This window comes from Pangasianodon hypophthalmus, chromosome 24 (genome assembly GCF_027358585.1).
Source record: "Pangasianodon hypophthalmus isolate fPanHyp1 chromosome 24, fPanHyp1.pri, whole genome shotgun sequence".
Classification (NCBI taxonomy): Eukaryota; Metazoa; Chordata; class Actinopteri; order Siluriformes; family Pangasiidae; genus Pangasianodon; species Pangasianodon hypophthalmus.
Window position 1 is genome coordinate 3,260,482 of NC_069733.1, and position 14,270 is coordinate 3,274,751.

Below are 14,270 nucleotides of genomic sequence, written 5' to 3' on the forward strand. Positions count from 1 at the left end.
CTAATGGGCTAATTATGACGCAGTATTGCACATAAGGTGATATTATTACCATAACAGCCACTATCTCGAGTAACTGATGCTACACCCTAATAAGAAAGCTACAAACAATGATGTGATACATCATATATACATATATAAAAGGCGTGTACATTCATTTCTGGTGTTGCATTTCTTACTCGCACGTGCGCTTTAGTCGGTAGATAATAGCAGGTCGGTCGGTAGCATGCATCTATGAGAGGAAACACCGAGAGGAATGAGTGTAACCTGACCCTTTTCACAGTAATCCCCCCGGACACTGTTCTTGGAAAGTGAAAATATTTACATCCAAGAAATGAGACAGGACATATGCAAACAACAGACAAGGCACACACTGGAATTAGATTTGTTTTTCTTTTATTCTTGGCAGTCAGTGCTTAAAAAAAATAATAAATCAGATCAGTGTTGTTTACATAGCCTGCATGATAAACTTGTTTACTTTGTTAATCTGTTATTTGAGTTTCAACTCCACCAGATTCTTAGCACTTTACTAACTTGTTATTGCCTGACTAATCATAATCGATTAATCGATTCATCTCCATTAAATTAATAAAGCAGCCTAAGGACCACTTATACATAGCAGTTTGTACACACACACACACTACTATAAACATGTTTTTCTTTGTTAACATATTAACTTTTACTCCACTAACTTGTTCTTGCCTAAATAATCATAATCGATTAATCAATTAATCGCCATTAAATTAATAAAGAAGCCTAAGGACAACCTATACATGGCGGTCTGTACACACATGCACACACACACTATTATAAACGTTTTTCTTTGTTAACATACTAACTTTGACTTTACTAACTTGTTCTGGCATAACTAATCATAATCGATTAATCGCCATTAAATTCATAAAGCAGCCTAAGGACGCGGTGGTCTCTACACACACACACACACACACACACACACACTATTATAAACATGTTTTTCTTTGTTAACATGCTAACTTTTACTTCACTAACTTGTTCTTGCCTAACTAATCATAATCAATGAATCGATTAATCGCCATTAAATTAATAAAGAAGCCTAAGGACCACATGTACGTGTCGGTCTGTACACACACACACACACACACACACTATTATAAACATGTTTTTCTTTGCTAACATACTGACTTTAACTTCACTAACTTGGTTCTTGCCTAACTAATCATAATCGATTCATCGATTAATTTCCGCCATTAAATTAATAAAGAAGCCTAAGGACCACATGTACGTGTCGGTCTGTACACACACACACACACACTTTCTGTCTTGTTTTCACCACCACACCTCTGTCGTCTTTACTTGAAGGCAGCACAAAAACAGCAATAGACCACAATCGCAGCCACTGACATCTGATCTTTTATTTAGTAAATACTTATTGTAACTATAGTAACAACTCCGGCAGTATCCGAAACCCGCACGCCGCCGCAATGCACAGTGCACATGCGGGTCACGCGCGTGGGCGCGTCCCCGCTGCAGCTCTGTGGAACAGAATGTTCCCTACAGAAAGCGAAGGTGAGCGCGAGCGGCGCCCAGCGGCGGAGTCGCGCTACTGCAGGGTGAATTCAGGCAATGTGGGTGGGTCACCTCGGTGGTCAGTGTTTGCCTGGTCTGTGTGCATGAATATGTCACTTCATGGATGCAAATCATTTCACTTACCAGGAACAGTGTTCTGGGGGTTACTGTGAAAAGAATCACCTGCTCATGGTCTCAATCTATTTTTATAAATAATAATAATAATAATAATAATAATAATAATAATAATAATAATGCTTTGTCTGACCAGCTGCCAAAACAATTTATTTTCCAGCTTCCTTATTACTTCACTAAACTAACCAACAAATGTTTGGGATTTCCTAATAGCTAATTTTCCTAATTGCTTTAAAATATTGCATAATTTTCCTTAAAAATAATAATAATAATGATAATATGTCTAAGATGTAGCATTAGTAACTACACCAGCATGCAAAGGAGGCTCAGTTTGGCCTGTGTTTTGCTAACTTTGAGCAAAACTTCAGTTATTTTAGACCTTTTTTTTTTTTTTTTTTAAAAAATTGTTTTCTTTCTACTGTGAATGTTGTGGTGCTTTTTACTTTTTGGGCACCAAATGTCACTAAATGTATTTTAGATTCAATTTTAATTTGAATTAAATTGGATTAAATGCAGATTTTGTTCTCAGATAAAGTGCATTGCATTATTGCAAGACTTATATTTTATCTCATTTATACAGCTGAGCAGTTAAAGGGATAAGGGCCTTGCTCAAGGGCCCAGCAGGTGGAATTTGCTGGGATTTGACCTCATGACCTTCCAGTCAGTAGTAAGTCTTAACCACTGAGCCAGCATTGCCCATTTTAGCATGATGTATATTGCATGTTGCTGTTGTAAAGGCCATAAACTATGACTTAGACCATATAGAAGCATGGTAAAGTGAATATTAATTTACAGCCCTTAAGGATTCTCTGGTTGCTCATCTGGAGGAACCCTTTCCAAAAATGAGTGTTTCCATGTTCTAGACTCTTTCACGAGCTCAGAACCTCAAACTTAAATAATCATTAAGGATTTATTTTAAGTATTGAAGTGTGAAATCAACATTAAAAGTTGATTGAACACTACAGATTGGATCATTTTAAGCCTAATAGTTGGACCATTCGTGTCAAACATTACATAAAACTGTAGAAAAAAAATAGTCTATTCCTTTAAAAGCAAGCAAACAAAACAAAAAGAAAGTATCATGTTTTTTGTGTATTTAATATAATACACCAGCAACTGAGTTGGTTTGAAAGTGATTCAATAGTGCCACCTATAGGAAGAATTACATCACTGCAGAATCATTTAATGCGAGGTGCATCATTTGAATATTTTAACATTTAAGTTAAAATAATTAGAAGCTTAAATAATTTGAATACAACTTGGATTCCATTTCAATGAGCTTTGGAAAGTTCTTTCACTTTTAGCTGGAAGGCTGTGGGTCTCGGTGCGTCATCTCCATCTCCTGTCCTAACTGGGAGGCCATCCATCCATCCATCCATCCATTTTCTTTACTGCTTATCCTACACAGGGTCACAGAGAGCCAGGGGATCCCAGGGGACACCCTGGTCGGGGTGCCAACCCATCACAGGGCACAATCACACACACACACACACACGCACTACACTTCACTCACTACAGACAATTTAGAGATGCCATTCAACCTACAATGCATGTCTTTTGACTGGGGGAGGAAACCAGAGTACCGCGGAGGAAACCCCTGAAGCATGCGGAGAACACGCAAACTCCACGCACACACAGGGCGGGGACAGGAATCAAACCCCTAACCCCAAAGATACGAGGCAAAATGAAAGAAAGGATGCTTTTAAGACCTGTCATCACTTTGAGGCACACCCCATAATAAAGCATAATTAAGGTTTCTACTTTTAGATTAAATAATTAGGCGACTTCTCTTTAACTCGGCATGGAAAATACTCAAGTAATTGTACTTCGTTACTATAATTAAGTATTATTTTGGTGTATCTACACATTACTTGAGTATTATTGAAATTGAATACTTGTATTAAACTTACTTTCTTAGATTTTTATTTAGACCTTCAAATTACTTGTTAAAAATCTCAAAGGTCTCTTTGTCTCTCATCTACCCAGTGACTGTATGCTATATATCAGTTGAATGGACTCAACAATATGCTGAAGTAAGCAGAGACTTGTATAAAATGAGGCATCTCCTTTGCTTCCCTAGAACGCATGAACTCCATCTAATTAAAAAAAAAAAAGCATGTTGAGCTAAGTTTCACTAATTTGCTAATGTTAACTCCGTCTATTTAACTAAGTTAGCCTGTATTCATTGCTAAGTTTAGCTTAGATTAGTATAGATTCCAGTAGCTAACATATATTAGCAAACAATTCAATTTCTAGCTAATGGTAAATATTGGTTACATTATATTTTTTTCTGATTAATAGTCTAATAACCATGACCTCAAGAGATTGAATGATGTTTCTAGGCAAAACAGTAGGAGTTGCTTTAAAATGAACATTTTCTAACAGATTTAAGTAAGTAATAAAGGTTACTTTTTATATGAAAACATGATGATAATTAATTTCATCACTTAAAATCAATAAAATTGTAAAAGTATCAAATTTTTTTTAACGTTTGATCTTGATCTTGTTTTTTACCTGGATACTTCCACTTTTAATTAATGAAGGTTTTGACACATTATTTATAATTTCAATATACTTAAGAATAATTTTTCATTATTATTCCCACTCCTGTCTTTAACACATTAATTTAATGTTGTTTTTTAATGTCTTAGTTGATTATCTTAACCCTTTAGTCAGGTATTCATCTTAAAGTATATTATTTACTAATAATAAATAATTAAAACTAAAAATTAATAAGTAAAAACACCCTAAGAGGGGTAACAACAAGGTCATCTATACTGAAGTGTGTCATATGTTACGCTAAAAAAGAACAAGAAAATTCACTTAAATATTCACTTAAATATTCATTTATTTAATAATACATGCCAAACATCCTATTCACATTGAGGAATATTACAGAATACATGTTTGTATTTGCATCCAAATACTTAGCCTACTACAGTGGGAGGACGGGACTCATCTCATCCTCACCCTCACCAATTTTCTCTCATTTCCCAGAATTCATTTCACATCCTCATGGAAGAACGACATGCAATTATTTTTTTTAGGACACTAAATTAACTATGACCCCTTCGGATAAAATTACAATATTATTGCGGAAAAAACATGTGCTTGGACTCATTAGCATACAAGTGCTCACAAATAAAAGTAAAAAGGAAAGAGGAAGGGGGCTGGGAAATGTGGAATATAACGCACAAACCGGTATGCTACAGTATAGCAAAAAGATTAAGAAAATACTTTACATGAAGTTTCCTCATTGATTTGGCACGGCGCATGTCTTTCGCTCTGTTTGGCTCCTTTCTGCGAAATGCAGTGGCCTTTGAACAACCACAGCAACATTTATGGAACACATACACAACTTTTACACGTGACAACCAGGTGCTTAAGTGATGCTTACTTATATTTTAGGACATTAAACAACTGTGTTTAGCTGAAATGTGTTTAGCTAGACCCAGTAAAAAGGCTTTGCTGTGCCAATCTGGCCATGCATACCACCACACCATGTGTTGGCGTGAATCACAATTAACACCGGGTTTAAGAATGGAGGACTCAGGTGTGTTATGCCCATGATACACTGCCAACATTGCCAGCAACTGCTGCCAGGAATTGCATCTCTAATATTTTCATTAGGAAAAGTCCAAAATGGCATTGTAAGCTTTGTGTAGTAGGCGATTTTCTATATTTGACACATCAGAGAAAAAAATGGACTGAAACGTTTTGATATCTTCAACCTGGTAATGAGAATGTAGCCTAAAAATGCTTCAGAAATGAAAAAAAAAGAAAAAAAATGCTTCTTTTGGTACCTGGTTTCCTATTGATTATGCAAGGTATATGATAGTTGATGTTGATGATTTTTTTGCCACACATGCTGTCACATTTCAGCCGAGTTCTTTTAAAAGTTGACTGCTGCCAGCAGTTGTTGGTTCAGGATGTTGCGACTGTATCATGTACTCTAGAGTTAGAAAACAGTGGAGTGGCAAGGTGCTGTGGGATCAGATTAAAGTAAAATGGACTTTGCCTTTGGTGGATCCAGCCCAACAGTCATTCTAACGCTTGTGGATAGTAGGGCTGTGGTAAAAGATATATATATATATATATATATATATATATATATATATATATATATATATATATATATATATGTTTTTACATTTCTTTTAAAGCTCTAGTACTGTAATTTCTGCCTTGTCTTTGTTTGGTATGTAAAGGTTGTAATGCAGGGATGCCACGTAATGTGATGTGATGCATGATTTGTAAGTCAACAATATGAGTGTTTATATGATTTTATGAAAACCACAGTGAACCGAATATGCAAAAAAAAAATGTTTGCATTTTGTATTTTCAGACTGCAGTAATTATTTCCTTTGCACTTTTTCCTTTACGCAGTACAGAGTGTATGTTAGAATCTCTTGGTGCTATTGCATATGAATAAAGCAAAAGAACAAGGTTGATGGTAGAGCTGGAGGTGACACTGATGACCTTATTATCCCTTCAATATCTTTATTTCAGCTGACTAATAAATCTCATAACAGATTCTTTTTTTTTTTATATTGCTTCAAAATTTTAATTCTCACACTACTGTCTCTCTAGTTGGTACTGTTCTGGGGGTGTTAATGTTTCTTTTTGAACCATGAAATAATAATATGTTCATTGTAAATTAAACTGATTCATTACATTCATTTCCTTTGAAGGAAAACACATTAATCATTCAGATTCAGTTAATTAAAACCCATTTCAATTACTCAAAACCATTATGAGTAATCACACAATTAATTAATCATTATGTAGAATAATTCATGAAAGTTTGTATATACATGTAGGAATACACTGTAATTACCCTAATACTTGTACAGTATAATGATTTGGAATATATGATTAAAATCTCTCAGCTGGCCTGAAATACAGCGCTCATAGGCGTGCATACCTGAAATCAACACGTTCTAAAGTGCATAAGAACCACTCCCTGTCCCCTACTGCCCTGGCCTCTTGCATAGCAAGTCTACTTCAATAATCTTGGTGGGGAAAGAAACAACATCAACCAACTGATCAGGCCCTTTTTGTGATTACATTTGTGATCCTGCTTGTGATTACTTGATTCTCTAATGACTGAAACTCCAGCTGATCTCGTGAGCTCACTTTCAAAATCACAATTGAGAAAATCACAACTTATTAGTCACATGATTATTACTTTCTTGTCTGAATGATTCGAGATGTAAAATAGTGCTGAGTGAAGGCCAACCCTGTTTGATTGGACCTAGACATGTGACATTGGACTAACTAGTGTCCACACATGTGATCAAGAGAGACTGTGAACAACATTGAATGAAGTAGGGGTAGATTCTTCAAGAACTACAAATGTACATCAGGAAAGCACTGGTTGCACTTGCACCATATGGGTATACAAGGGCAGATGTGTCAAGGGAATGAATAAAATGTATATTTTCATGATAAAAGCTTTTTTTTAATCTACAATAGACATCTGAGAAAATATATGTGCAATTTTTTTATATAATAAGCACGTCTATGCATGTGTGTCCAAGAAAAAAAATGAAGCTATTTATATACAATAAATGTTGAATGTCTTCTCACAACTGTCTGTCTCTTAAAAATATTTCCCTTTGTGTTTTTATTTGATTTGGATTTAAAGTCATGACTCCTACATTGGCAACATGACTAGAACATGGATCGTCAAACTCAAAAGATTAAGACAAATGGTTTGGGGTGATTAAAGTAGAGAGAGGGGAACTCAATATGGCTTGCTAACCTACTTATTAATGGGAATACCCTCTGTCTATATATTTCAAGTCTGCTCATTGGATACATATTCCCCTATTCTATTTCCACCTGAACTCACAGAAAAGAATGAACATTAGGCATTACCAGTTCAAAAGAGCTGAAAACTATTTTTGCCAAATGGCAATGTTGTAATCCAGATTTGTACTATGGTGCTAAAGGTGTCATAGTGTGCTAGTTTGCTATCCAGGACAGATCATTACAATGTAGAGCACATAATTCACCCAGACAGTGCTAACTGCTTAATGGACAGGCCTTTGGACATCAAATAAGTTGTAAGCTTCCTTTTCCATCCTAGGCATACTACATTAGATCCATGATGTTGTCTGCCCTTTCTCCTTAATCTTCTCCACCATCACGTGTAGTTGTGCCTGCCATCAAAGCTTTGGAAGGCTGACGGCTTGGCCAGTCGCCTCAAGGATAGTGTGTCTGTCTTGCTGTCAGGCCTCATACCAGACTTGCTCCTCTGGAATGGATTCCTGGCACGTCCCTTGTCCATGCGTTCACTGATGGAGAAGCTCTTTCGGGCATAGACATTGGAATGGGAGTCCTCTGATGAGGAGCAGCTATTGGCTCGTTCCAGTCTGGAGGCTGGAGAACAGAAGGGGCCCAGGGCTAAGCCCAGGGCCAAATCAACCCCCATAACACCACCTCCACTGGAACAGGGCTTGCTGGTCTCAGCTGAGCCCTCGGTGGGCTCCTCAGGGTCAGACTCAGCATGGCTCAGCTCAGCATCACGCTCCGGGTGTGAGGCACACACTTCCTGGGGCTTCTCAAAGGTGAATGAGCCCCCAGGTGAATCTGAGCGCTCGGGCACTGAGTATGACGTCGAGACACAGCGTGTGTCAATGCAGTCTGTGATGCTGGTGTACTCAGCTGCCTTTACTTGCATGCCCATGCCACCATAGTAGTTGCGTGGCATGAACATCAGGCTGTGGGACTTCACCATTGGTGCCTCATCCAAGAACAAGGGTCCAGCCGCTGATAAAAAGCGGCTGCTCTTGGAGCGCTCAAGGATGCCTGCTGAGGGTGGAGGGGATGGCTCTGTGTCCCACGGGGGCAGGGCATCTAGCGGTAGGTGGGTGGTGCACAGTGACAGGTCGGCGGCAGCACTGTCCTCAAATAAGACAGTGCCATCTGGCTGTCTTTCACTAACCCCTGCCCTACCACGGTAGTCCCGTTCCCCAGACAGCACTGCCTCCATGATTTCAGAATGGAGGGATGAGTCTCGAGCAAGAGTCTGAGCCATTCGAATTGGTTCCAGGAAGCTCTCTTGGGGGTGTGCCTCCTCCGTTGTGGACACATATATATCGATGCAAGAGGAGGGTCGGTGCTGTTGTTGTACAGACAATGTATTCAGAGGGGCAGGTTTGCACTCTTTCGGGGCAGCTCCTGACGCAACTGACTGTGAGCTGTTGGCACGGTGTAAGCTCAAAGAGCGCTCCTTGAAGAAACCCTCAACTCGGTCAGTCCCACATCTGTCTCGAGATGAATGGCCTATGTAGAAAGAGTGGCTCCTTACCCTTGGTGCCAGTGCAGTGGGTGAGGTCGGAGAAATGGACTCCTCCCCACCCTGTTCCATAGACTCTTGCAACCGGTAGGCGTTGCCCTCCTGGCTGTTGAAACTGCTCTGACGGAGGATATAGTTAGTGTCAGTGCAGTCTGACGACGTCCTCGAGCGTGCCTTGTTCACCTCAGTCCGCTCCACACCTGTAACCCGCTCCAGAGCCGCGGTCATGCGGCCAATCAGTTCTTCCATCTGTGCCAGCCGAATGTCCACTGTCTGCAGTGAGGCCTTCATGAAGTGCTCCCGCTCATTTACCTCCTCCAGCCTCATTGCCATGTTTTCCACCCTGATGAGAACAAGAATTTAAAGTTTAAAGAAGCCTGAAACTCAGTTTAAAAAGGTTTGAAGAAAATTGAAATGCATTTTAAAACATCCATATCAACACAGTAGTAACCCAAGCCACAACTGCCCCATGATTATTAATTATTTTTCAAAAGTCTTGGGACTGAATATGGTTCATCTGAATTTTGTGTAAGTTCTGTGAACCTTTCAGATGTTACTCGGATCCTCTCATCATTGGAAGAGTTGAAGCGATCATCCTTTTCTCTGAAGTATTCTTCGATGCACTGCTCTTCAAAATCATGGACTTTTTTCAGCTCGTCTTCTGTGATGAAGAGCTCTGGTAGTATGAATGAAGGAGTTTAGTTTATTTTGAGCGGTTCATATTTATATGCAGTGTGTCCACTTTGCAAATTATACACTGATTTTCGGGGGGGTCAGCTTTTGTCACTTTGCCCAGATAAACTAGTTTGTGTAATGCAGATGCATGCTTCATTGAACCACTGTGCTGTATCCTTAAAACAGCACATGAACACAACAGTTTAAATGCTATAATTCATATAATGCTGTTCAGCTTTATGTGATGAATAGTGCAATGAATGCCTTAAAAAATAGTATGTACTTTCTGAACTACTCCTCAACTTACTTGTCTTTTCTAGCCAATAAAAACTGCGTTATGTCTGTTCCCTTTCTGTTGCTAATGGTACTAATACTAATACTAATATTACTTACTAATACTAAGGTCCTTGCATAAAGTTTCAATTTATTACCAACCTAAACTACACATGGATAAAACATGTTCGTGAATTGTGATTAAACGGTCACGTCTTACACAATGGTATTGGTATCGAACAATTTAGAAGAAAAGAATAGCATATGTGTAAAATCCCCACAGTTTTATATGATACACAATCTCAGTATATCAAAATTATATTGAAGTGATTGCTAACCATTTCATCGCTGAATGGATGATCATGAGAGCATGCTCACGTATAGCTTACTGTTACTACACTAATGTACGTAACTTCCACATGCCAACATAGGCGCCAGTTAAAATACATGCTGTGAGTAATGTATATGGTCTAATTTATATTGTTGTGGTCGGAAATTATTTGTTCATTTGTTCAGAGTCGTATGCTATTTTAATTAACAGTATTTTATCAGCTTTCTTCATTCACATTCAAGATTTAAAGTGACCTCAATAGAATAGGTAAACTTCATCTTTATCAATTCATCATAAACATTTCATTTTCATGAACTATGGGCGAAATTTATGCTTGAGATACAACCCAAAACCCCCGTAATTCACACCCTGTGTATGTCTTATATAATTTAAATCCCTGAGCCTGCATGAAAGCAGGACAATCACCACGTTTCGTTCTATTCACCTTACAAAGAGCTTGATAAGTAGCTCTACATCAGCAATTGAGCAACGCTTGTTTTAAAATTGTCATTACGGATGTAAGGAAAGGTTAAGATACTGGTCACTTACTTAATCCAAAGTCTCGTTCATCATCATCATGCTTCCTCCAGCGACAGCACAGATGCTTGAGGACCATGGTCATATGACTGAAGATTATGAGGGGAGGAGGAAGAACAGGGCGCTCATGAAATGTCATGATCAGCTGATAGCGCTGAAATTTCCACACCTGGTTGGAGATGGACTTCACCTCGAAGAACGTATTGCTGAGAAGACAGCACACAACCATCTTAGTAGTCAACGTTTCAATAGTAAGACCAACCACACAAATGAGATTTACACTCAGATTGAGTACAGTCATTCTTTATCATATCCAAATCCAACTGGATCTCATGGAAAATTTGTGAGAATACTGTGAGAGATTTTATTGGATTATACATAAACATATTTACAGTATAAGAATAACTAAGACCCCACCCCTCACTCTAATTTTAAGCCTTTCATATGAGCTATCTCAAGGGATTTATTACATAATTGCAATTATGGAACAATATTGTCAAAAGTTCCTCATTAACAAGAAAAATATGCAACAATGAAGCTTAATATTTCTTCTATGTAATTAATAGATTCTATTTGTGAACTCTGTTTTTGAATGCCATGATACATACTGGGTTTTACTTCAAGTTTTTTTGGACTACGTAGCAATACCTTGTTCTTTAAACAGAAGGCAACTGTCATGTACTGACATAGCAATATATGGGCACATTCATATAATAGTCATGAGATAGGTCATAATAGGCCATACTTGAAGACAGCAATGAGGAGATTGACCAGAAGAATGTTGGCAACCAGCAAGTAGCAGGCCATGATGGCAGGCACAATCCACGCGCCGGTCTTACACGGGGGCAGGGGCACAATAGCACCGTCCTCTGTGGTGATGTTCTGCCCACATGGTGCTATGGAGAGATTGCATTAGTTGTCATCAAAAAGATCTTTATGTGTTCATGAGACTGATAGAACTAATGAAAAGCGAAATGAAAAACCAACAGAAACCACATCCGTAAGTCCTTATTGCTCTACTCTTGACTAGCACACAACCAAAAAAATGATGAGGAGCAATAAGGAGTGAGAAGCCAAATGGCAAGCCTATATGCACTGAGATGTGGATCTAAAGTACCTTTCAAAGCATATTCATTCATGTTCTATTGCATTCCCCAATATATTTAAACATGTCCTCAATGTTTAAAATATATTGATATGTAAGAGTGTAGCAATCTCATACAAGATGATTGTGCAGAATGTATCAAAAATACATTGTTCGTTTTTTCCAGAAGGGATGGTTCAGTTGCTGTGGATTTCGACAAGAAGACAGTCATCACTCTTGGAGCTGTTTGTGTTTGTGGATATCCTTTGTTTGCTGTGGTCAATCACACGTGGAAGCCCAAAGATAGAGAACTGAAGTAACACCAATTTGTATTCAGACCATTTTTTTTTTAATCTGTCAAAAAAACTCTGACAACTGAACCACATGAAAAAACATTTGGTGATGACGATAAGTGGCAAATGTATGGAGGATTCTGAGGAAAGAGAACCTATATTATTTGTATCAATTTTTACATATTATACACACAATGTATTTGCCTACCAAACTTTTCACAAGAGGAGTATTTCAAAAAAATGTTCAAGGAAAACTATTTATAGGTCTAAAGTTCTGTACATATATATTTGCAGCCTATACACAGACAGTAAAAATTAGTATCTATGATTATTTCCAATCCAGTGCTTGCTGTATTGGTGGATGTTTAGCCATCTTAAAATGTGTGCTAGAATGAATAGCAGTAGCATTGCATATGCCTGTGTGGTTGGTGTACCATGCAATGCCACAGAAGTTAGCATGGATGGGCAATGGAGCACGCATTCAGCATGATCAAGTTTCCATGACAGAGATTAGAAATAAAAAGCTGACCTTTCATCTCAACCCATGTTCCACAATGACCTATTTGCATGATTCATGCCTTAAACACTCCCATGGCCAATCTTCAAATTGTGTAGCTTGCTACGAGCTAGCTAACTCTCTGTAATGTAGTAGTTGGCTATGTAGTTTGAGCATATTAAATCAAATTTTATACTTTTGAAGTTTTTTATTGTTCCTGTTTGCCATTTATAGCCTCAAATGCAGTTTTTTGATGTTTTGAAAAGGAAATTGCATCACGTATTAAGACCTCCTGGCTACATTTGGCTCCTGAAGTCTACACTGACTGGCTCCATATTTAAAAAACCTCATGGTCCTTAAAATACCAACAAGATTCTCTTATGGGGAAATGTTGAAGAGAAAATAAAGAAAATGTTAAAAACTATACTGGGACATAAGTACAATGAAATAAATTTATACTATAAGACCAGTATTAACTAGAACCTCTGGCATGGAAACATTTAAGTGTCAATTTGAGTGTCATACATGTCTTGGCTACTAAAGGAAATATGGTGAGGTAGATGGCATGGTAGTGAAACTGGAATGGCACTGGCAAAGGAACTCTTGTTAAATAGTTGAATTATTCATATTTAAATATATATATATATATATATTTGGATTTGCCTATATGGGATGGACCACTGTTACGCCCAGTTCCTTGAGATCGAACGTAATTTTCGACCGGCCAGAGTTTTTCATTCAGCCTGTTCTGTAGCTTCCTACTATTCACATCTGCAACAAAAAATGACAGTGTTATTTCAGCTCTCTTGTCTTTGGGCTATCCACCTATGAGCACACACACACATACACACAAACACACACACAAACACACACATACATATGCACAAACACAACTCCCAAATGGTATAAATGTATACAAACAAGCATACTATATAGTGCCTTGCATAAGCCCCCACTGAACCTTTCCACATTTTGTAGTGTTACAACCTGGAACTGAAAAGCCGAAATGGAATTAATTGGGTGGATATGTAATGAATCTATAAAAAAATAGCCCATAACATGTGGGGGTGGGGGATCAAAACAGTTTGCAAAATTATTTACAAATAAAGCATAGATTTTGCATAAGTATTCACACAATATGCTGAGAAATCCCAAAATTAGTTCTGGTGCAACCAGTTGCCATTAGAAGTAACATAATTAGTAGTGTGCTATTAAAGTGTTATGTGATCTCAATGTAAAAACAACGGTTCCTGGCCCCAGAGTTTGTTAGAAAACATACCTAAACAAAGGACATAGAACAAGTTTGGGACAAAGTTCTGTAAAACTATCAATTAGGGTTTGATCAATCCCACAGTCCTGTATTAAATCTAATATTAAAAATAGAAAAAATATGGCACAACCCTGACTTTGTCTAGAGAAGTCCGTCCACAAAAAGTCAGTGACCGGGTACAGAGGCCATTGGAAAAAATGAAGGAGCTGGAGAGATCCACAGCACAAAAGGGAGACGTTGTTCACGGGATAACCATAGCCCACTCCACATGGTGGTGGTAGCATCATGTTGTGGAGATGCCTTTCATCAGCAGGAACTGGGAAACTGG

The 14,270-nt window shown here is 38.0% G+C and overlaps 1 protein-coding gene across 10 annotated transcripts in view; it reads right to left on the bottom strand.

Annotated features, from left to right (window-relative positions):
* Window positions 1-3,318: 3,318 nt before the first annotated feature.
* trpm3 (transient receptor potential cation channel, subfamily M, member 3) overlaps window positions 3,319-14,270 on the bottom strand; it is a 179,062-nt gene continuing 168,110 nt past the window's right edge. For 9 of the 10 annotated variants that reach the window (XM_053228776.1, XM_053228773.1, XM_053228771.1 and 6 more), the window contains 4 exons: window positions 11,545-11,695; window positions 10,812-11,005; window positions 9,527-9,659; window positions 3,319-9,326 (listed from right to left, as the gene is read on the bottom strand). In XM_053228776.1, coding sequence (XP_053084751.1) covers window positions 7,829-9,326; window positions 9,527-9,659; window positions 10,812-11,005; window positions 11,545-11,695 — 1,976 coding nt within the window. In that variant the 3' untranslated portion in view covers window positions 3,319-7,828. Of the gene's footprint in view, window positions 9,327-9,526; window positions 9,660-10,811; window positions 11,006-11,544; window positions 11,696-13,335; window positions 13,444-14,270 lie in introns of all 10 variants that reach the window. The other variant, XM_053228779.1, reaches the window with a different exon arrangement.